At 53.3% G+C, this 23,117-nt stretch overlaps 1 protein-coding gene, 1 long non-coding RNA gene and 5 other non-coding genes across 10 annotated transcripts in view; 4 read left to right on the top strand and 3 right to left on the bottom strand.

Moving 5' to 3' along the window:
* Positions 1–1,763: 1,763 nt before the first annotated feature.
* On the top strand, positions 1,764–1,927 carry LOC130542576 (U1 spliceosomal RNA). The gene has a single exon (XR_008957241.1). It is a non-coding gene; the product is annotated as a U1 spliceosomal RNA (small nuclear RNA).
* Positions 1,928–5,295: 3,368 nt separating this feature from the next.
* Positions 5,296–5,459, bottom strand: LOC130542577 (U1 spliceosomal RNA). The gene has a single exon (XR_008957242.1). It is a non-coding gene; the product is annotated as a U1 spliceosomal RNA (small nuclear RNA).
* A 3,894-nt stretch (positions 5,460–9,353) lies between these two features.
* On the top strand, positions 9,354–9,443 carry TRNAY-GUA (transfer RNA tyrosine (anticodon GUA)). The gene is given in 2 exon segments: positions 9,354–9,390; positions 9,408–9,443. It is a non-coding gene; the product is annotated as a tRNA-Tyr (tRNA).
* A 4,602-nt stretch (positions 9,444–14,045) lies between these two features.
* LOC113249803 (U1 spliceosomal RNA) lies at positions 14,046–14,209 on the bottom strand. The gene has a single exon (XR_003313881.1). It is a non-coding gene; the product is annotated as a U1 spliceosomal RNA (small nuclear RNA).
* A 329-nt stretch (positions 14,210–14,538) lies between these two features.
* LOC125283645 (uncharacterized) lies at positions 14,539–18,040 on the bottom strand. Of its 3 annotated transcripts, XR_008957181.1 has the most exons (4): positions 17,956–18,033; positions 17,561–17,634; positions 16,896–17,044; positions 14,539–16,754 (listed from the first exon to the last, which is right to left on the bottom strand). It is a non-coding gene; the product is annotated as an uncharacterized LOC125283645 (long non-coding RNA). The 3 variants fall into 3 exon arrangements; XR_008957180.1 differs by lacking the exon at positions 17,561–17,634 and having other exon boundaries at positions 14,540–16,754; positions 17,956–18,040; XR_007191654.2 differs by lacking the exon at positions 17,561–17,634 and having other exon boundaries at positions 14,540–16,754; positions 16,896–17,069; positions 17,956–18,039.
* A 371-nt stretch (positions 18,041–18,411) lies between these two features.
* Positions 18,412–18,575, top strand: LOC125283449 (U1 spliceosomal RNA). The gene has a single exon (XR_007191316.1). It is a non-coding gene; the product is annotated as a U1 spliceosomal RNA (small nuclear RNA).
* A 3,417-nt stretch (positions 18,576–21,992) lies between these two features.
* Positions 21,993–23,117, top strand: part of EAPP (E2F associated phosphoprotein) — a 29,700-nt gene continuing 28,575 nt past the window's right edge. The window contains exon 1 of one of the 2 annotated variants that reach the window (XM_026513579.4): positions 21,993–22,163. In XM_026513579.4, the coding sequence (XP_026369364.1) occupies positions 22,090–22,163 (74 nt within the window). In that variant the 5' untranslated portion in view covers positions 21,993–22,089. The remainder of the gene's footprint in view (positions 22,164–23,117) is intronic. The other variant, XM_026513577.4, reaches the window with a different exon arrangement.

Below are 23,117 nucleotides of genomic sequence, written 5' to 3'. Positions count from 1 at the left end.
CCATAACAACCCCTCCAAACTGCTTCCTTCACCAGATTTGACCAGACTCTAGCATAGCTTCTAGCAGCATAAGGTTCTGTCCCTAAAAATGACCTCAAAGCTCAGACACCTGACACAGGCCCCCAACCTCTCTTTCTTAGGGCATTTATTAAAAAGGGCTTGCAGTTGTGACAACGGATCTCTTAGGACTCCAGGACTGAGAGCCATTCCTTTGAGACGTGCTCTCGAAGGCCGGGGCCTATCTCCCAGTCTCTGTGGGAGGAGAGCACCCTAAACTTCGGGTGCTGCCAGCTAACAAACACAGCTGCCTAATAGCAGTTATACTGAACTACCGTTTGTAATTTTTCACTTCTCTGGCTCTCATTCTTCCCTTAAAACGTCCAAATCACGCCTGCACAATCAGAATGGAGCTCAGCTCTTTCCGCTCTTGTCAGTAGTCGCTGCATAAAATCAATCTTTTTCTCTTTCTTTCTTTTTCTTTTTCTTTCTTTCTTTCTTTCTTTCCTTCTTTTTCTTTTTTTCTTTTCTTTCTCTTTCTTTTTTCTTTCTCTTTCTTTTTCTTTCTCTTTCTTTCTCTCTTTCTCTTTCTTCTTTCTTCCTTCCTTTCTTTCTTTCTTTCTTTCTTTCTTTCTTTCTTTTCTTTCTTTCTTTCTTTCTTTCTTACCACTGTAACTATTCTCTGCTGCGTTTATCTTTGGCAGAGTCCAAGTCAGAAAGGACCAGAGGGCCCTGGGTGGGGCCACCCTGTGTGTGGGCCGGGGGGGGGGGGGGGCAGTAGGAGGCCGATGGGCGCCTGACCCTGATGGCTAGGGCTCCCAGGAGACACACGACAGGCTGCGGCTGAAGGGCACTGTTTAGCGCTTTACTTAATTTTCGTTGTTCAGGGTCCCTGGGTGGCTCAGCTGATAAACGGCTGCCTTCGGCTGGGGTCATGATCCCAGGGCCCTGGGATTGGAGCCCCGAGTCAGGCTCCTTGCTCAGCGGGGAGCCTGGTTCTCCCTCTGCCTGCAGCTTCCCTTGCTTGTGCTCGCTCTCTCCCCCCACCTCTCTCTGTGTCAAATAAGTAAGTAAAATCTTAACTTTTTTTTTTTTTCTTCTTTCTTCAAAGCTTAGCCTGACGGTTTCCTTCCAGCGTTACTAGGTCAGGCTACTGCATATTCGGACGCCCTTTTACTCCGAAAGACACCATAAATAAACATTGCCAGGAATTCTTATTAAGGCGGCTTAGCCTTTAACGTCAACCGGCAGAAAGGCCTCCCCTGAGTTTTCCATTAGCTCTGAAAATGAGTTTCGAACAGGCGAGGACAAAAAGGAGCTGAAATTTTCTTTTTGCTGAAAGGAAGGTGAGACCGAACCCAAACCCTGACCCGGCACCACCACCACTCCCGCTGGGCTCCAGGAGACCCCGCCTTTTCGGGTCTCCCCTCCAGGTCCCGCTTCCCCGCCGCCCAGGCATCCGCGGTCTCCGCGGGGACTGGGACATCGGGTGTCCGGATTGCGAGACGGGGCTCTGGGGACGTCACGACAAGGGCGTGGCGTATGTAGAGGAGCAGGCGCGCAGAGGCTGCCGGGCCCGCTCTGCCCGGGCCGGCGGGTCCCGCGTGGGGCCGGGCGAAGGCGGCCCGCGGCGGTCGTGCGGCTGGAAGAGGTGTGGGCGGGGGTGGTGCAGGGGGCGGGTGGAGGGGCGGCGGCGGGAGGGAAGGGACCGTGAGTAAGGAGCGGGGCGAGCGCGAGGGTGCGTGTCGAGGCGGGGCGAGGAGCTCATACTTACCTGGCAGGGGAGATACCATGATCACGAAGGTGGTTTTCCCAGGGCGAGGCTTATCCATTGCACTCCGGATGTGCTGACCCCTGCGATTTCCCCAAATGTGGGAAACTCGACTGCATAATTTGTGGTAGTGGGGGACTGCGTTCGCGCTTTCCCCTGGCTTTTCTGTGTCTACAACGGTAGATTAAGGCTATTTTGCTTTTCGTCGTTCTTTTTTACTTGGCTCTTGTTGGTGGTTGGCATCACTGTGGCGTCCCGATCGCTGTGAGATGAGAATTCCTGTTTCTATAGGTGATGTCCGAAAAAGGAACTTTCTAAAGCTTTTTCAAGTTGTTGACTTGTTTCAGTTCGACTCGAACTGAGTTCCTTCGTCTGAGGGTGAGGAGTTCTTGACGCACAAAAAGTTATGAGACCGATAGGGTGTCTGCCGGGGGTGGTGGAAGCACAGCGAAGTCTGTCCTCGGAGGGTCGCTCCTAAATTAGGAATCCGACCCCCAAGCTGGCCAGGTAACAAGTGGCTGGGGAAGAATTTGAGGCCTTTCATAACGATGCAGATGTACTCTTGCCGTGGGGCACGGGAGTTTCTAGCTGAGCAGTGAGAGGAAGATGGGCCGGCATCCGGAATTGCACGCAGACTTCACGCGGTCTGTCGCCGTGAGGCTTGGGAGGACCTGTCGGAGTGAGCCCCTGCCCCGGAGAGGCCGGATCAAAGAGCTAGCTCATCGCTCCGGGAGATGGGGGAGATGGGGGAGATGGGGGGGATGGGGGAGATGGGGAGATGGGGGAGATGGGGGGATGGGGGAGATGGGGGGAGATGGGGGGGATGGGGGAGATGGGGGGGGATGGGGGGGGATGGGGGGGGATGGGGGAGATGGGCGGCGCCACTGTGAGCTTCCACGTTCCGCGCGGTGGGCTTTTCGGGAACGTCTGCAACTGCGTCGTTCTTCGCGCTCGCAAGTACATAGATGTCCATGTGTGGAGACAGCGGAGGCGGGTCTGTGAGGCCCTCCCCAAACGGAGGCCCTCCTCTGATGGACGCGGGAGACCCGGCGAGACTGGCCGGCCATCCAAAAAGACCTTCCACGGACGCTGGAATCTCCTGACTGCCCAGGGAGTATGTCCCCAGGAGACGTGCGGTTGTATTTGAAGATGAGGGGCTGCCGTTCTGGCAGGGACCTTTCCTCCGGTGATCATACTGCCATTTCACCATCCTAAGTCCAGTCCTCCCCGGACCTCACAGCCACCAGGACGCGGGTGATGGAAGAGCAAACAGTAGAATTTTCCCCTGGTGCCAAAAGGGCAAGAGACGTTTCTCCCCCTTAGGAACTTTATAAATTCTTGTTCTGTCCTTTTGAGGTACATGTCATTTTATTAACCGCTAAATAAATCTCTTGCCGGTCTTGCAAGCTAGCGATGGTGGTCTCCAGGGCCAGGAAGCCATGTCTTTGAGATGTAAACAGCGGGGAAGTGGTGCCCCCTGTCCCTGTGTCTCTGGGCTGGGTCGTTGCTGGCTCCAGGCTGTAACCACCTGCTTGTGGTGAGAGATAAATTATGAGTTTTATTCTCACTTTGGGTAAAGACGGTTAATAAAGATGGCCACTCCAATTACCGGTTGAGTTTAGGAGGAACTGTGTGTGTGCCGCAAATGTTGCTGTCAGGGCCTCTTCTTGAGAACAAGTTAGTTATTTTAAAGATTTCATTTATTTGAGGTGGAGAGAAAAAGCATGAGCTGGGGAGAGGGGTAGAGGGACAAGCAGACTCCCGACTGAGCGGGGAGCTCGACGTGGGACTCGATCCCAGGACCCAGGGATGCTTACACGACTGCGCCACCCAGGTGCCCTTTGAGGGCAGGTTCTTGAGAACTTCTATGTAATGAGCTGTATCTGCCTGCCTATATAACAGGGTAAACTTTCTTACCGTTACAGAATGAATGGTGGCCCCCCACCCCTCGTCCCACATTCGTAGGCTGAAGACCTAACGCCCCCCATGTGACTGTATGTGGAGATAAGAGACACAACATTTGCGGCACACACACAGTTCCTCCTAAACTCAACCGGTAATTGGAGTGGCCATCTTTATTAACCGTCTTTACCCAAAGTGAGAATAAAACTCATAATTTATCTCTCACCACAAGCAGGTGGTTACAGCCTGGAGCCAGCAACGACCCAGCCCAGAGACACAGGGACAGGGGGCACCACTTCCCCCGCTGTTTACATCTCAAAGACATGGCTTCCTGGCCCTGGAGACCACCATCGCTAGCTTGCAAGACCGGCAAGAGATTTATTTAGCGGTTAATAAAATGACATGTACCTCAAAAGGACAGAACAAGAATTTATAAAGTTCCTAAGGGGGAGAAACGTCTCTTGCCCTTTTGGCACCAGGGGAAAATTCTACTGTTTGCTCTTCCATCACCCGCGTCCTGGTGGCTGTGAGGTCCGGGGAGGACTGGACTTAGGATGGTGAAATGGCAGTATGATCACCGGAGGAAAGGTCCCTGCCAGAACGGCAGCCCCTCATCTTCAAATACAACCGCACGTCTCCTGGGGACATACTCCTGGGCAGTCAGGAGATTCCAGCGTCCGTGGAAGGTCTTTTTGGATGGCCGGCCAGTCTCGCCGGGTCTCCCGCGTCCATCAGAGGAGGGCCTCCGTTTGGGGAGGGCCTCACAGACCCGCCTCCGCTGTCTCCACACATGGACATCTATGTACTTGCGAGCGCGAAGAACGACGCAGTTGCAGACGTTCCCGAAAAGCCCACCGCGCGGAACGTGGAAGCTCACAGTGGCGCCGCCCATCTCCCCCATCCCCCCCATCCCCCCCATCCCCCCCATCTCCCCCATCCCCCCCATCTCCCCCATCTCCCCCATCCCCCCATCTCCCCCATCCCCCCATCTCCCCCATCTCCCCCATCCCCCCATCTCCCCCATCCCCCCATCTCCCCCATCTCCCCCATCTCCCGGAGCGATGAGCTAGCTCTTTGATCCGGCCTCTCCGGGGCAGGGGCTCACTCCGACAGGTCCTCCCAAGCCTCACGGCGACAGACCGCGTGAAGTCTGCGTGCAATTCCGGATGCCGGCCCATCTTCCTCTCACTGCTCAGCTAGAAACTCCCGTGCCCCACGGCAAGAGTACATCTGCATCGTTATGAAAGGCCTCAAATTCTTCCCCAGCCACTTGTTACCTGGCCAGCTTGGGGGTCGGATTCCTAATTTAGGAGCGACCCTCCGAGGACAGACTTCGCTGTGCTTCCACCACCCCCGGCAGACACCCTATCGGTCTCATAACTTTTTGTGCGTCAAGAACTCCTCACCCTCAGACGAAGGAACTCAGTTCGAGTCGAACTGAAACAAGTCAACAACTTGAAAAAGCTTTAGAAAGTTCCTTTTTCGGACATCACCTATAGAAACAGGAATTCTCATCTCACAGCGATCGGGACGCCACAGTGATGCCAACCACCAACAAGAGCCAAGTAAAAAAGAACGACGAAAAGCAAAATAGCCTTAATCTACCGTTGTAGACACAGAAAAGCCAGGGGAAAGCGCGAACGCAGTCCCCCACTACCACAAATTATGCAGTCGAGTTTCCCACATTTGGGGAAATCGCAGGGGTCAGCACATCCGGAGTGCAATGGATAAGCCTCGCCCTGGGAAAACCACCTTCGTGATCATGGTATCTCCCCTGCCAGGTAAGTATGAGTTCCTCGCCCCGCCTCGACACGCACCCTCGCGCTCGCCCCGCTCCTTACTCACGGTCCCTTCCCTCCCGCCGCCGCCCCTCCACCCGCCCCCTGCACCACCCCCGCCCACACCTCTTCCAGCCGCACGACCGCCGCGGCCGCCTTCGCCCGGCCCCACGCGGGACCCGCCGGCCCGGGCAGAGCGGGCCCGGCAGCCTCTGCGCGCCTGCTCCTCTACATACGCCACGCCCTTGTCGTGACGTCCCCAGAGCCCCGTCTCGCAATCCGGACACCCGATGTCCCAGTCCCCGCGGAGACCGCGGATGCCTGGGCGGCGGGGAAGCGGGACCTGGAGGGGAGACCCGAAAAGGCGGGGTCTCCTGGAGCCCAGCGGGAGTGGTGGTGGTGCCGGGTCAGGGTTTGGGTTCGGTCTCACCTTCCTTTCAGCAAAAAGAAAATTTCAGCTCCTTTTTGTCCTCGCCTGTTCGAAACTCATTTTCAGAGCTAATGGAAAACTCAGGGGAGGCCTTTCTGCCGGTTGACGTTAAAGGCTAAGCCGCCTTAATAAGAATTCCTGGCAATGTTTATTTATGGTGTCTTTCGGAGTAAAAGGGCGTCCGAATATGCAGTAGCCTGACCTAGTAACGCTGGAAGGAAACCGTCAGGCTAAGCTTTGAAGAAAGAAGAAAAAAAAAAAAAGTTAAGATTTTACTTACTTATTTGACACAGAGAGAGGTGGGGGGAGAGAGCGAGCACAAGCAAGGGAAGCTGCAGGCAGAGGGAGAACCAGGCTCCCCGCTGAGCAAGGAGCCTGACTCGGGGCTCCAATCCCAGGGCCCTGGGATCATGACCCCAGCCGAAGGCAGCCGTTTATCAGCTGAGCCACCCAGGGACCCTGAACAACGAAAATTAAGTAAAGCGCTAAACAGTGCCCTTCAGCCGCAGCCTGTCGTGTGTCTCCTGGGAGCCCTAGCCATCAGGGTCAGGCGCCCATCGGCCTCCTACTGCCCCCCCCCCCCCCCCGGCCCACACACAGGGTGGCCCCACCCAGGGCCCTCTGGTCCTTTCTGACTTGGACTCTGCCAAAGATAAACGCAGCAGAGAATAGTTACAGTGGTAAGAAAGAAAGAAAGAAAGAAAGAAAAGAAAGAAAGAAAGAAAGAAAGAAAGAAAGGAAGGAAGAAAGAAGAAAGAGAAAGAGAGAAAGAAAGAGAAAGAAAAAGAAAGAGAAAGAAAAAGAAAGAGAAAGAAAAGAAAAAAAGAAAAAGAAGGAAAGAAAGAAAGAAAGAAAGAAAAAGAAAAAGAAAGAAAGAGAAAAAGATTGATTTTATGCAGCGACTACTGACAAGAGCGGAAAGAGCTGAGCTCCATTCTGATTGTGCAGGCGTGATTTGGACGTTTTAAGGGAAGAATGAGAGCCAGAGAAGTGAAAAATTACAAACGGTAGTTCAGTATAACTGCTATTAGGCAGCTGTGTTTGTTAGCTGGCAGCACCCGAAGTTTAGGGTGCTCTCCTCCCACAGAGACTGGGAGATAGGCCCCGGCCTTCGAGAGCACGTCTCAAAGGAATGGCTCTCAGTCCTGGAGTCCTAAGAGATCCGTTGTCACAACTGCAAGCCCTTTTTAATAAATGCCCTAAGAAAGAGAGGTTGGGGGCCTGTGTCAGGTGTCTGAGCTTTGAGGTCATTTTTAGGGACAGAACCTTATGCTGCTAGAAGCTATGCTAGAGTCTGGTCAAATCTGGTGAAGGAAGCAGTTTGGAGGGGTTGTTATGGGCTGAGAGTTCTGCAGTTCTCAACGGAAGAGATCCTGTTTTGTGGTCAAACAAGGTAACTCTGCGCCTCCCCCTGGCTGAACCCTGGCTCCTGGCCCCTCCTTGTACAGTCGCATCTCCTCTTTGATGACATTGGGAGTTTGTCCCTTCCACAACCGCCTCTCGAGGATATACGGTGTGCCGGACCCTCCGGGAATCGGTAGCAAAAAGGCCTCGCGGCGCCCCTATTTTGTAGAAGGGGCAGAGGGAGCGGGAGAAAATCGACAGTGGACACAGTACGTAACTTAATCAGTACGTTAGGTGTTAGAAGCTGAGGAAAGAAAACAAACACTGAGGAGGGAGAGGGGATCAGGAGTTGAGTAAGGGGCACAGGTTGCTGCGGTAAATTGGGTGGTCGGAAGACGCTACGTTGAGAAGGTGCCGTGTTGGTCACGGGCTGTCTGGGGACAAGCATCCATGGCACGGAGATCAGCTAGAGCAAAGGCCCGGGTCGGATTGTGCGTGAAGAGCAAGGAGGCCCTGTGTCCAGAGCAACATCAAAGAACTGTACAAAATTAAGCCAGAGAGGTGACTAGGTGGGGGCAAGATCATGAGGGTCCTGTAGGTCATTGGGAGATTATTTCTTAATGGCTTTTTTTTTTTTTTTTTTTTTTGAGGGAGAGAGAGAGAGCAAGAGAGCAGGGAGGGGAGGGGCAGAGGCAGAAGGAGAGCGAGAATCTTAAGCAGGTTCCATGCCCGGCACAGAGCCCATCCCAGGGTTCGATCTCACGACCCTGAGATCATGACCTGAGCTGAAATCAAGAGGGGGACACTCAACCCACTGAGCCACCCAGGCGCCCCTTGCTGGATAGCATTTTTATTGCACTGGGAAATCACCTACCTGCATGTTCCAACGCTGCTTTAACCTCCTCTTGGTGCCTCAGCTAAGAAGCCCCCCCGGGCTCCGTTCGGCCCGGAAGTCCAGCACGGGTACTTGCTGCTGCTGAGATCAGCCTGGGTACAGCCGCCAGACGCTCCTGACTTGGACCTCCACCTCTGACAGCGGCGTCGGGTAGTCTGTCTCAGGTGGAAGCCGTCCCTGGCCGGGTCCATCGCGCCGCTGGCCCTTCCTCAGGACACCCCAGCCAGGCAGCTCCAGCCACCACTCCACTCGGCCATGATCATTAAGACTTTAAACCTGAGTGAACCAAAAGGTTGGTTGGTTGGTTTTTGTGTTTGTTTGCTGAAGTAAGCTCTGTGGTGGGGCTTAGAGTTAGGGCCCCACTTCAGGTGTAGAGATTACTTAAAAAACAAAATCAAAAAAAAAAAAAAAAAAAAAGTAAGCTCTACATCCAGTGGGGGGTGGGGGAGTCGAACTCACAATCCTGAGATCAGGGGCTACATGCTCTATGGACTGAGCCAGCCAGGCACCCCTAAACTGAAAGGATTTGAGCAGAGGAGTGGCTTGATCTGAATCCTCCACCTCCCACTCCGCTTGCACCAGGAAAAAAAAAAAAAAAGAAAAAAAAAGGAAATAAAAAGTAATAATAAATTAAGGAAAGGAAAGTCAAAATAAAAAATCTGGCTGCAAGGGTGAAAGCAGGGAAATTAGGAGACTCGCATAATCCGGGCAAGGTGATTTTAGCCTCGAAGGGCGGCATCATCTGCCACGCCAAAAAGTCTCATTTTGGCCTAAGGATTCTTTTGAACTGAAGGCATTTAAAAACCAGCAGGTCGTTAGGCGGTTCGCAGCCGCCTACGTGGTGCGCAATCCAGTGGGTTCCCCGCCTCCGCTCCGCAAGGCCTCGGGCGCCCAACCCGCGCGTGGGCTTCGCCAACGCCCCTCCCCCCCCCCTTACCCGCTCCCCGGCCACGGACCGGCGTCGTCCCCACCCGCAGGAAGGGGCGCCGGGAGGGGAACACGAGGCCACGGGTGGGAGCCCGGGCCCAGGCATCTGGGCCATCGCGCCCCGCGGCCGCCGAGCGCACGGCACGCGCTGCCCCGAGCGGAACGGGCGCCGCGGCGGCGCGGGCTCGGCTCTGCTCTGCTCTGGGAGGGCTTGCGGGCGCGCCGGGGCCCGCCGGCCGGCCGGCACGCCCGCGCCGTGGCCTCCGTCATTTCAAGAAAAAGTCATGACCCGGGTCCGCCGGCGCGCACCCTTCGATAGCTCAGCTGGTAGAGCGGAGGACTGTAGGCCGGAGAGGCGCGGACATCCTTAGGTCGCTGGTTCGAGTCCGGCTCGAAGGAAGTGCCCGACGCTTTTGCGCCGCCCGCGAAGCCACGGCCCCCCCAGCGCCCAGCCCCGCCTCTGCCCGGCCCAGGCCCCCCGCCCCCGCCGGCCCCGCGGCGGGAAAACCCTCACCGACCGCCTACCGACCGGGCTGCCGGGGCGCTGCGGCCCGGGGAGCACCCCTGCGCCTTCCCGCCGCGCTGGGCCGCCACCTGGCCTTCGGCGCTCCCCCTGCGCGCAGCTCCCGCCTGCCTCGTCTCGGCGCCGCAGCGTCCCACGCCCTCTGCGCTTGTTTTCCCCCCGCGGCTCCCGCTCCACACAAGCAGGTGGGCCAAGAGGCTCTGCCCTCCGCGAGCCCTCGAGGCTGACACACGCGTACGGGTCATCCCACGGGGCAGGGGCCACCGTGGCCTCCTTCATGACAACCCTCCCTCTCGAGCTGGGTCTCGGTCTCGGTCTCCTGCCCTGCCTCCGGGGACGGTCGCTGCTTCTGTCTCTCCGCGTTGAAGTCTGTCTGTCTGTCTCCTCCTTGTCTGTCTTTCACGGGGCCTATAAACATACAGATTTACAGAGACAGAAGAGCCTCTTCCGCGACCAGCTTCCTCTACTCGTGGGACAGAACTGTCACGCTGAGGTTTTCCAAGCCGTCGCCAATCGCGCGCTTGCATCGAGGCTGACGTTGGCAGAAGCGAAATGCAGCAGGGGCCTCCATGGCCTGGCCAGGCTGGATGAGAACTTGGCAGGCGCGTTCAGGGTTCCGTCAGGGTGAGGACGGGCTGTGGCCCGAGTACACTTGCGTTTTCCCGCGCCTTCGCACCTGTTCTGGTAGCCACGGGAGGGCTGGTGTTCCTGCGGCGAGAGCGGCGATTGCTCACACTCGGTACAAGCCACCTACCTACTTCGCTGGGGGTGCGGTAAAGCCACCCAACGGATCCCAGATTCTCCGCCTTCATCTGATGGGGGGAGACAGAAATAGATGAAATATTTCCATCCTGCCCATTTTCTGGCCGCTGACCGCGGGGTCTCCACCTGTAGAAACGGGTGGGGGCGGGGGGAGGGAGATTGGCAGCAAAATCGCAGACTTAGAGCTCAGAGAGAGCCCGAGAGTCCGAGAGCCCGAGAGAGTCGGGGCAATGAGGGCTGAAGGCAGGGCGCAGAAGAGCGGGGGTAGGGGTAGGGGTCGGGCGGGCCGCCGCCAACTGCCATCGTGGACGGGCACGCGAACTCCCCTCCTTACACAGGCGGCTGGCCTGTGGGTCCTGACCAGCTGGCTGACTTCGCGCTGGGCCCTTAGGCTAAATTGGCAGGGCCTGAAGAGGAAGAGAGCACCCAGGAGAAAATGGGCTCCACCTTGGGGCAGAGCCAGGGTGTTGCGGGGGAGGAGTGTGGGTGCAGAGAAGAACGCCAGGGAACCGGCCTCCTTGTTCTCCTCCTTCCTGTGGAAGGAGACTCCGGAGACAGGAAGTACAGGTGGAGTGCATCACAGAGGGGACTGGTGGTGGCACCGCAATGGGAGTGTGGCCCCCGGGAGCCTCAGGGACCCAGCCACGGCCACCCCTGACCTCGGAGCCCGGGGGCTCCTTTTCGGTGTTGCTTCTGCCTCTCAAACTGGAGACTTGTGTTTCCCCGCACGTCTTCCTCCCCTGGCAAGCTCCTCTTGGTTCTCTCCCCAACCCGGTCTCAGTCCCACCGTCCCACTGCGAACTGAGATGGACTGAGCCAGACTCTCCACGGGTTCAGGAGGCCCTGCCAGGGAAGTCCAACAGGTGACGACCTTCAGGAAGATGCGATTGCTCTGAAGCCACAGGGAAACCCCAGCCTCTAAGGTCACCACCTACAGGAACCAAGGATTCAACCTTAAGACCTTCATTGGGTGTGGCCCCTGAGGAGATGTGGAGGTGTGGCATCCCTGGGGACCTAGCTTTGGCGCTGTGGGGAAACGGCAGGGTGAGGGGTGGAGGGGGGCAGTGGGTTTTGGTGGCCAGCAAAGGCAAACGCGGGCCCCGGCGTGGCCGACCCTTGCTGCCTGGGGCGCCATGGAGAGCAGCAGGGGGCTTCCGAGGTACCGCCCCCCCCCCATCCTTGAGAGCGCAGAGGCGCCTGCCACCCAGTCGGAAGGTGGCGACACACTCAGTCAAGGGAAGGCTCTGCACCTGCGGCTTGTTGGGCCTCTGTGGGACTCTCAGTGGGTGGGGTGAGTGGTCTTGGGCACGCACTCGATGGGATCCGGAAGGTTTGTTACAATACACGGAGCCAGGGCGAGGAGTCCAACCCGGGCGCTGGTGTTCTCTCCCTTTGACTCCACGGCCTCTCCAGGAACTCGAAGAATATTGACTTGTTCCAGGAATCCAGGTCGGTGGGAAAAGGAAGGTCAAGGGAGCCGAGTCACCAGCATGGCCCTCGTGGCTGGGTCTCCGACGGCCTCATCAAGCCCTGGAACGCCTAGCTGTGCCAAAAAGTAAAGCAATGTGCGGCGACCGACGTGGACATGTCAGGCACACAAGGGCCAGTTCGAAAGGCTTCGCGCTGGCCAAATCAAGGTAACGATAATAATGGATTATAATCCACGGAATAAAATAGGCACAGGGCCTTAATGCAATGACACACCAGTATCCGTGAACAGGAAGCACCAAATCTTGGTCTTCAAATAAAATAAAAAGTAAAAGCAACCAGGGCTCCTTGGAGACCCACCTAGCTGCTTCTTGGGGGTCTTCATTTTACTATGTGGTCTCCTACGTACATGTAAAAATCTGTATGCTTTCCTCCTGTTATTCTGGGTTTTGTCCATTTAAATCTCAGGTCCTGCTGGAGACCCTGAAGGATAAAAATAAATTCCGTCTGCCCTACAGCTTGACCCCGGGGTGAAGCAAGGGATGAACAAGAGAGGCCGGCGTGTGAGAAAAATAAGGTGCATACCCCTGACTTGGCTTTTTCTGATGTCTGTCAAATGATCCCATTCTTCTAAAGTGAGAAGGAGGTGAAGGAGGCTAGATGGGAGGCTGAGGGTGTAGACTAGCGGATCCTCTCCCTGGGCTCAGGGACCGTTTTTTACAGCTCTCACTGAGGGGCTCAAGCAAAGGATGTTCCGAGACACGGGGCTGATGAAACCGAACAGACAGTGTTTCCCACTCTGTGATTTCTCTGTAGGGAGGACACAGCGTTAGCAATCTTACCTGGACTCAGAGCTAGAATCTGGAAGCTGCTTGGAATCTACTTTGTAAAGCCTGAGGTCAATAAGTTAATTCATTAAATATATTGGAAGGCTATTATATAGCCAGGGGCTAGTCTAGCCAAGTATGCATGGAGTAGTCAACAAAACAGACAAGAATCCCAGCCCTCGGGGAACTCACGTCCCAGTGGGTAAAGTTAGAAAAGTAAAATGCATCACCTGTTAGATCAGTGCTTCACAAACTTTGATGTCCATAGAATCAACCGGGACTCTTATTAAGCCGCTGATTATGTTTTGGTAGATGGTGCAAAGCTGAGGCCTAAGATGCCTCCTTTTTGTGAGGGAAGGGGAGAATATCAGGCAGGTTCCACGGAGCCCCTGAGACCACGACCTGAACACTGAAACCAAGAGTCTGAGGCTTCATCCACTGAGCCACCCAGGTGCCCCTAAGATGCTGCATTCTTAACCATGCCCCCACGGGACCAGGTGACGCTGAAATTGCTGGCCAGTGGACCACACTAACCAAAGTGATAAATCCTTCAAAAATAGGTGCACCTGGGTGGCTCAGTGGTTAAGCATTTGCCTCTGTCTCAGGTCATGACCCTCCCATCCGGGGATCAGGGATCGAGGCCTGCGTTGGGCTCCCTGCTCAGTGGAGAGTCTGTTTCTCCCTCTCTCCCTCTCCCTCTGACTGTCGGTCTCTCTGCTTGTCCTCTCTCTGTCCAATAAAGTAAAATCCTGAAAATAATTTAGCAGGAAAAAAGGTGGGTAGGAAGTAGTGTTAAAAAAGATTTTTTTTTTTTTTTTAAGATTTTTATTTATTTGACAGAGACACAGCGAGAGAGGGGAACACAAACAGGGGGAGTGGGGGAGGGAGAAGCACGCTTCCTGCTAAGCTCGATCCCAGGACCCCGGGATCACGACCTGAGCTGAAGGCGTCTAGACTGAGCCACCCACGTACCCCAAAAAAGGATTTTCTTTTTCAAAGCTATTTTGTTACTTGACAGCGAGAAAGCACAAGCAGCGGTAGCGGCAAAGAGTGAGAAAGAAGCGGAGCCCAACGCCGTGCTGGATCCCAGCACTTCTAGACCCCGACCGGACTGACTGGACTGCATAACCGCATAACCGATTGAGTCATGACGAAGGCACCCCTGAAAGCAGATTTATCGAAAAAGGCTTTGTGCTCCTCACGGAGCAAAAAGTCTTTTCAAAAGAGAACGTTTTGAAAAAGCCATAATCCCGCAAAAACCAGACGCACGACGCTAACATAAGCAGTGAGAACAAAACCTGAAGAAGGGAGATCTTCCCGAACCGAAAACACTCTAACCAAGACGGCACGTTACCCCTTTCCCCTGCTACGTCCCGGAAAGCCTTTTACTATCCCCGTACGTGGTTACGGGAAGAACAACCATAAACCCAGACGTTCTAATCTTTGTACCAGAAAAAAAATCAGGGGAAAGCGCGAACGCAGTCCCCCACTACCACAAATTATGCAGTCGAGTTTCCCACATTTGGGGAAATCGCAGGGGTCAGCACATCCGGAGTGCAATGGATAAGCCTCGCCCTGGGAAAACCACCTTCGTGATCATGGTATCTCCCCTGCCAGGTAAGTATGAGCTCCTCGCCCCGCCTCGACACGCACCCTCGCGCTCGCCCCGCTCCTTACGCACGGTCCCTTCCCTCCCGCCGCCGCCCCTCCACCCGCCCCCTGCACCACCCCCCGCCCACACCTCTTCCAGCCGCACGACCGCCGCGGGCGCCTTCGCCGGCCCCACGCGGGACCCGCCGGCCTGGGCAGAGTGGGCCCGGCAGCCTCTGCGCGCCTGCTCCTCTACATACGCCACGCCCCCGTCGTGACGTCCTGGCGCTGGTCTTTCGCGCCCCTGCCGGATGAAAATAGACGACTCAGGAGACGTCTGCTCTGGTGTTTTTTCCTAGCTAAAATGAACTTTATAGTTTTGTTCTTTGTGGGTTTTGTCTTTCAAAGTAATCTCTACACCCAGGGTGAGCCTTGAGCTCCACCCAGAGTCGCACGCTGTACTCGGAGCCAGGCAGGTGCCCCACACTAGTTTGTAGCTTAAAATTAGATTGAGGCGTTTGATTTTCTCACCATCTTTTTCTAACCTTTTCCCCAACGAGAAATCACAGTCTTGGGCTAGTCAGCCCTCCATGTGTTTCTACTTTTACTTCTTCTTTGGCTGGCCCGTGGCCTCAAGGTTTCCCTACCTATGACGCGTTAACTATGTTAAGTGAAGAAGATAAAGTCCAAAAATATATGTAGTATGCTACCGTTTGGCCAGGAAAAATGTGAAAACAAAAAAAATTAGCCAGTCTTGCAAAAAGAAACACAAAACTAATAAATAAACCAGAACTGATGGTAGTTCTGGGGAGGGGGATGTGAATGGAAGGAGAGAGTGATACTTTCCCGAGTCACTTTCTTTGTAATTCTGACTTCTGGAACTCTATTAACATTTTACGCATGTTTTTAAATTGCAGGGGAAAATCCCTAAAATTGAATATGAGCATAACTGAACCTAACTATCTCAGATGAATAGTGTAACCACACTGAAATGGAAAAAAATAACCAACTGAAATGACTTTTGGATACAGTACATTGACTATAAACATCTTCGAGTCCAGACAAAAAGTGCAAACAAATACGGAGCCGTCCCGTAGTAGGTATTTCATAGCTACGTGGCTGTAGCAATTCTGTACTAATGTTGCACGTATGGCAGGATTGAGCTAATGAGTAAATGGACGTTGGGGAGTCAAGGTTCTCACTGCTGGAGAAAAGAGGTACAAATACGGAATGGTGGAGAGCAAGAGGGGAACCATGTGTGTTCAACGGACAGTCGGAATTGAAGGTACCGGTATGGGCTCATTAAGAGACACAGATACGTGTAGGAAACATGTATTTTTTTACTTCTATCCCATGAAGGGGACTAGAAGCAAAGACAGTAGCATTAAGCATACCTACTGCCATGATATTGCTTTCTAAATGCCATTCTCCACTAAAAAGAAACAGGCCTCTTTGGAGAAATAAATAATTATCAGGAGTCAAGAAAAATACAAAATGGCCCCGGAACGTCTTGTGCCAGAAGATAAGGAAATGCTCCAAAACTGTTATGGACACATCGAAAGGACACAGTAGCCATCCTGCACCGGATCTTAGCCAAAAGGCCGAGAAGCAATCCACAGTAGCCACCCTAACGGGGCCTTCATAGGCCCAATCTGAGAACGTTGAACATCAAAATAGATTTTAAGACGCTTATGGGTTACAAACAACCAAATAAAATAACAAGCGTGAGTTCATATTGATAGTACATAGGGAAGGAGGGAAAGTTCTTTCTTACAATACAGTGCCAACTAATAAATGAAGAACGAATGAGGGGATTAGAAAATCGACATTTGTCCATTATGATGCAAGAGTCATCAATGGACGCTAAAAACTTTTGTGTTGGGGGCGCCTGGGTGGCTCAGACGGTGTCCGGCTCTTGGTTTCGGCTCGGGTCACGATCTCATGGGCGACGATATCAAGCCCCCCCCCCCCCATTGGCTCCCACACTCAGGGGGAGTCTGCTTGAAGATTCTCTTCCTCTGCCCCTCCCCCACTTGCTTGTGGTGGGCAAGCAGACTCCCCGCTGAGTGCGGAGCCCGATGGGGGGATCGATCCCAGGACCCTGAGGGGGGCGGCCTTTGCTGACACTTCACCGACTGAGCCACCCAGGCACCCCTAAGTAATCGATGTTAATACTGCCAACAATTGAACAAACCGACTTCACGTGCCTCCAGACGTGATGCCCAGAGGAGGACACTGTTTTAATTTGCTGGGTCCGTCGTCATAAAATACCACAAATGAGGTGGCTTAAAAGAACAGAAATGTGTTCTCTCACAGCTCTGGAAGCTAGGGGTCCAAAAGCAAGGTGCCAGCGGGGCCGTGCTCTCCCGGACTTTGAGTAGACTCTTTCCTCGCCTTTTCCTAGCTTCTGGAGGAGACAGTCGGTCCTTGGCTTGCCGCTACGTCACTACAATCTCTGCTTCTGTCATCACAGAGTGATCTGTCTGCAAGCATCTTTACAGGGCACGTTCCTCTCACAAAGGAAAGCAGTCACATGGCATCAGGGCGTACTCCGGTGACATCACCCTCACTGGATGGCACCTGCAAAGATCATATTTCCGAATAAGGTCACGTTCGTAGGTAGCAGGGCTTAGGACTTCAACATATTTTGGGGAGGGACGTGAGCCAACCCATAACAGACACAATATCATTTATGTGGACTTCATTGTCAGAAATGCATACCTGAGGGGCACCTGCGTGTCTCAGTCGGTTAAGCGTCTGCCTTCGGCTCAGGTCATCATCTTAGGGTCCTGGCATCAAGCCCTGCATCGGGCTGCCTGCTCAGCGGGGAGGCTGTTTCTCCCTCTTGCTCTCCCTCTGTGCTCTCTCTCCTTCTCTCAAATAAACAAATAAAATCTTTAAAAAAAAAAATGCATACCTGAATGTACTTAAGACAACTCAAGAACTGAAGAACGTTCTACAAAATAACTGGCCTGTTGTCTTAAAAAAATGCCTAGTAATGAAATGCGAAGGATCACCTGGGAGCTATTTCAGATTAAAGTGGGTTAAAGAGACACGACAACTGACTGCAACCTGTGATTTTGTATTTTCCTTTGCTATAAAGGACGTTATTGGGACAATTGATGGAAACGGAATAATGCCTGTGATCGTATTGTATCAATGTGAATTTCTTGGTTTTGATAATTTTCCTAGTTTCAATCAAAAAGGATGCTATACTACGTTTCCTGGGGTCTTTCTGCTGCTAGAACCTCAGGGAAGCCTTGGCTGACCCTACGATCTCTAGTCCTGTCTCTTGCCTCGCTTTGCTCCAGAGCAGCGATTCCCCCCCAGGGACATACAACAGTTCAATCATTTTGCTCATATCTGGAGAAGTTATTCACATTTACCTCCACTTGATATCCAGAAAGCATCTTCTCGGATAGAAGACAAGACAAACTCTAGGCAGCCTGAAAGAGGTAACCTAACCCCGCAGGATGGAAATGTAACATTTCTGTTCATTTGGTTTTCAGAGACCGTTCAACACCCTCCCCAGTGCACACATCGTACTCTGTGAATGGACTATGGACTCCTTGCCCTGCTGCCCTCTGTTCAAATGTTCTTGCAGTGTTGCGAGGTTAGGTTACTACATAACCCGAAAGGTCATAATGAGGGTTAAAACAATTTTATGTTAAGTTGGTGACAAAACTCTCATCTTGGTATTTAACGTTTAGTTGACCCTCTTGCGTATTGCGTGGAATTTTTGCTGAAAGGAAGGTGAGACCAAACCCGAGTCCTGACTCACCCACTCCCAGCGGGGCCTTCAATTTCTGGGCGCCTCGGGACCCCGTCTTCTCTGGTCTCCCAGGTCCCGACTCCTCGCCCGCCGCCCCCCCCACCCCGCCTCCCCGCCTCCCCGCCTCCCCGCCTCCTCGCCCCCTCGCCGCCCAGGCACCCGCGGTCTCCGCGGGGACTGGGACATCGGGTGTCCGGATTGCGAGACGGGGCTCTGGGGACGTCACGACAAGGGCGTGGCGTATGTAGAGGAGCAGGCGCGCAGAGGCTGCCGGGCCCGCTCTGCCCGGGCCGGAGGGTCCCGCGTGGGGCCGGGCGAAGGCGGCCGCGGCGGTCGTGCGGCTGGAAGAGGTGTGGGCGGGGGTGGTGCAGGGGGCGGGTGGAGGGGCGGCGGCGGGAGGGAAGGGACCGTGAGTAAGGAGCGGGGCGAGCGCGAGGGTGCGTGTCGAGGCGGGGCGAGGAACTCATACTTACCTGGCAGGGGAGATACCATGATCACGAAGGTGGTTTTCCCAGGGCGAGGCTTATCCATTGCACTCCGGATGTGCTGACCCCTGCGATTTCCCCAAATGTGGGAAACTCGACTGCATAATTTGTGGTAGTGGGGGACTGCGTTCGCGCTTTCCCCTGATTTTCTTGGTCCTTAAAAGCAGACTGCGTAGTGATTTGTGTCTGGTGTTGGTCGTTGTTTGCTTTTTTGTTTTTTTTTGCTGGTTTTTGTGCTCAAGCCGGGGCTATGTTACTTCTTTTTCGTCGTTACTGTGATGCTTTCTTTTCTGAGTTTTGGGGCGGAGCAACCACGGATGTGTCGTTTTGACGCAACGGCTTTTTTTGGCTTATGGGGGGGGGGACCGTTAGGTGCACACGTATTTTCAGGTGGTTCTGTGGCGACTTGGGGTGATGTAAAATTCAAATACAGCTTCGATTGGTGGCTTGTAAAACCTTGCACCACTCCAATCCCCCACAACAGTTTTCCTCTTAAGCCGACCAGCTTCATCTTACACTACTGTCTCACTCCGTTTTATGCACGGTGCTCCTCTTCAAAAAGATCACTTTGAGCTCAACTTCCATAGTTTTGCTACAGAAAATTAATATTGTATAAGCTTTTCCAAACTAGGTGCAGACATTTCGCCCAGTCTCTTAAGACTTACTGGCCTGTCTGACCGTCTTTTTTCTTTTCCCCTCGTTCTTTCAAAATTTTATTTCCATTAACACATCATGTGTTAGTGGTCTCAGGGGTACTGTGCTTCCTCAGTCTTACACGATACCCACTGCTCATTACGTCACACGTTCTCTAAATGTCCAACCTCCAGTTACCCCCTCCCTCCACCCCCTCGCAGTTTCTTACCGTTCTCTTTTGGTTTGTCCCCCTCTCCGGTATCGTTTTATTTTTCCCTCCCTTCCCCTATGATCCTGTTTTGTTTCTTAAATTCCACGTATCAGTGAGATCATAGGATTGTCTTTCTCTGATTGATTTATTTCACTTAGCATACCTTCTAATTCCATCCACGTCATTGCAAATGGCGAGCTTTCATTTTCTTGATGGCTGCCTAGTATTCCATTGTACATACATACCACATCTTCTTTATCCATTCATCTGTTGATGGACACCTGGGCTCTTCCCATAGTTTGGCTGTTGTGGACATTGCTGCTATAAACTTTCGGGTGCCAGGTGCCCCTTCGGATCACTACGTTCGTCTCTTCCGGGTAAATACCCAGTAGTGCAATCGCTGTGACCCACTTTCTTTTGCTATTTCCTTTCTTGCCATCTCCCAGGCTCACCGCATAAACCCCACAACCTCCGTTCCCCTGGTTCCCACCCCACCGTTCACACCCTGGGTCACTCCCACTGCCTGGTCGCTCTCTTCCCCTCAGAGCCTACGTCCCCTGTGGGAAGCCCTCTACTACCCATGCAGGGCTTTGTCTCGGCTACTGGGCCTACTGGGCGTCCTCCTGTTTCTCCTTTGTGTCCTCCAGGCATAGGACAGCCAATAAATGTTTAATGAATGCCGCCGCCGCTCAAGAGCAGTGAGGCCAAGGCTGGCTGTGTGGTTTTTTTTTTTTTTTTTTTTTTTTTTAAATCAGGACCTAGCAGTGAACTGTGGAATGTTTCCATTGTTCTGGAGGTACACTTAGAATCTGTCCTAAAGTATGTCCTTGAGGGAGCAACATCCGTTCTTTATCTTGTGTTTGGTGAGCAGGCCCTTGCATAGTGTAGGAACTCATTTGTATGTGTGTTTATTAAGCACCCTCCCACACATGCTCTACCGTGTGACTGCTGCTGCCAGTCTACCCCTGCCCCAACACACACTGTAAAAATGTAAACCGGGGACCGAGGGATGTACGGGGCAGAGGGAGAGGAAGAATCTTTTTTTTTTTTTTAAGATTTTATTTATTTGATAATGAGAGAGAGAAAGAGCACAAAGGGAGAGTGCGAGGGAGAAACAGATTTCCCATTATGCAAAGAGCCTGATGTGGGACCTAATCCCAGGACCCTGGGATCATGACCTGAGCCGAAGGCAGAAGCTTAACGACTAAGCCATCCAGGCTCCCCCAGAATACTGAAATTTCTGTTAATTAGAATTAAATAAAAACTCGGCTTGAGTTTCTCAGTTGCGCTACACACATTTCAAGTGCTTGACAGCCACATGTGGCTAGTGACTACCCCACTGGAAGTGCTGACTCTAGAGTATTCCCATTTATCACACAAAACTCTATGGGACAGTGCTGGTTAAGTGATGGGTATTTAATTTACATAGTCCCAAGCATCTCCCCACAGAATACTCGTTAATTTTTTTTTTAAAGATTTTATTGATTTGACACAGAGAGAGCAATAGCAGGGGGAGCAGCAGGCAGAGGGAGAGGGAGAAGCAGATTCCCCACGGGGCAGGGAGCCCAATGCGTGGCTCCATGCCAAGACCCTGGGGTTATGACATGAGTCGAAGGCAGACGCTTAACTGACTGAGCCACCTAGGCACCCCAAACTCTTAGGACTTGTTAGGAAGGAAATTGTCCGGAGGGTTACTCTGCCAGTAGAGAGTGGCATAGGCTGGAGAGGGAACAAAAGCAAACAAGGCTGTCAATAAGGAGCCCATATCACTAGTCAAGGTGAAAGGTGGGGAGATGGAACGTGTGTGAAAGAGACGTTACTAAGCGATCCCTAGGACTTGGGAATCGAGGGCTCAAGGAGGGACAGAGGGTGAAATCAACCAAGATTCAAGCCTATATCAGTTGTAAGGATGGAGGAAGTGACATGAGCAGAAATCAAGAGTCAAAATAGCTATTGGCTGAGGCCCAGAAATGGGGTGGAAGATGCTGAGTTGGGTTTGGGCTATAGTGATTTGAATTGCCAGTGGGGCAGCAGTGGAGATTACCTACGCAGACAATCGGAAATCCATTATAGTACCTGAGGAGGGGCAAGGACCAAAACAAACGGGTGGTTATCTCAATGGGATCATGAAGGGGGACAGGAGCTTGAGAACAGGCCAGTACAGAAACGGGGTAGCAAACAGTTTCACAATCAAGAGGCCTCCTCTCAAGTTATCATCTACCTCCTCTCAAGTACTGAGCGGAATTGGACAAGGGCCAATCAAAGGCTGGGACTGAGAAGAGGCCAAGAAAAGGTTATTAGGAATTAACCGGTGACAGCCTAGCAACTTTTCAGTAGATAGGCCGAAGTCAGACAGAGGAGCGAATAGTGTTGAAGGTGAGATAGCCGCGCGGTAAAAAGAAGGCAGAAGGGTGTGAGGCTTAAAGGTTGCAGGGACATCAGATGTTAGTGTCTGGGGACCTACTGGCCCAGATTTCAGGCGGCATGTCCCTCAGCATTTAGATTTCTGCTTCTTTACGTCACAACGTGACACACTGCACAAAGAGCGCTCATCTCAGAAACTGCCGCTTAGGAGGGCGCCGATTCCTATTTTCTGTAATTGAGCAGCTGTTTCCAAGTAAGCAGAAACGCACCGCGGCGGCGAGACTCTAGATCTCGTCCCTCTCCCCGCCCCCTCACTCGCAGGATCTGCGCAGGCGCGCAGGGAGGGCACGGAAGTGTGGGCGGAAGTGGAGTTGCGGAGGCTTTAGCCGGGGGGACCTGCGGAGTAAACAGATGCCGTGCGGGCGCTCGTAGTCGGTGTCGGAGGCCACCATGAACCGGCTCCAGGATGACTACGACCCCTACGCAGTTGAAGAGCCTAGCGACGAGGAACCCGCTTTGAGCAGGTGGGCCCCTGCTCTGCCCCCTCCCAGCCTCCGAGGCTTCGGGCCAAGGCCAGGCTTTAGCCTCCTCCAGTCGCTGCGCCTGCCAGGCCCTTGGGGGCCCTGGGCCCAGCGGTTCGGGCGCCTGTCGCGCCCCGCTGTCGCCTGCGGGATGCCGAGTGGGGTTCTGGTGAGGTTGCGCAGCCACGGGGGAGGCGGGGCCGACACCGGCGCGGGGAACGCGGATATTCTGGAATTACGCGTAAGTCTTCAAAAACCTTGGGATCGAATCCTGCCTCTGCCGCTTACTAGCAGTGTGAGTGAAAGCAAGCCACTTACCCTCGTTTTTCTCATCTATAAAAAGGAAATATACGGCGCCTGGGTGGCTCAGTTGGTTTAGCGTCTGCCTTGGGCTCAGGTCATGATCCCAGGGTCCTGGGATTGAGTCCCCTAGAGGGCTCCTTGCTCACCGGGGAGTCTGCTGCTTCCTCTTCCCCTGCCCCTCCCCCACTCGGCGCTCGCGCCCGCGCTCTCCCTCTCTCTCAGATAAATAAATTTTTAAAAAAGGAAATACAATAGCTGTACCTTAAGTGTGTTGTGAGACTAGTGGGACTTAATGTGAAGTGACCATCTTCAAGACTAAACTGCCATAAACAGATGTAAGGGAATACTCAGCAGGCTTTTTTTTTTTTTTTTTTTTTTTAGCACCTATTGTATGCTCGCTCAGGGCTACAGTTTTCTATAGGTTCTCAGTGTAGTAGGGGAAATAAGACACGTATGTGGGAACATATATATCTTGGAAATAAGGATGTTATCTGAAAAGAGTATTGTAGAAAACGAGGACCTGAGATAGACACAGATGAAGTTCCGGGGCAATTTCCAGGAAGGAGGGATTAACCCTACCTGGGGGAAACTTGCAGTTATGTTGGCAAGAGATTTCCTGGCACGTTTATCTGTTTTCTAAAGCTGGCATCAGAT

This window comes from Ursus arctos, unplaced genomic scaffold (assembly GCF_023065955.2).
Source record: "Ursus arctos isolate Adak ecotype North America unplaced genomic scaffold, UrsArc2.0 scaffold_37, whole genome shotgun sequence".
In the NCBI taxonomy this organism is placed as follows: domain Eukaryota; kingdom Metazoa; phylum Chordata; class Mammalia; order Carnivora; family Ursidae; genus Ursus; species Ursus arctos.
The sequence above is the reverse complement of the archived record's forward strand: the minus strand, read 5'-3'. Positions and strand labels throughout refer to the sequence as shown.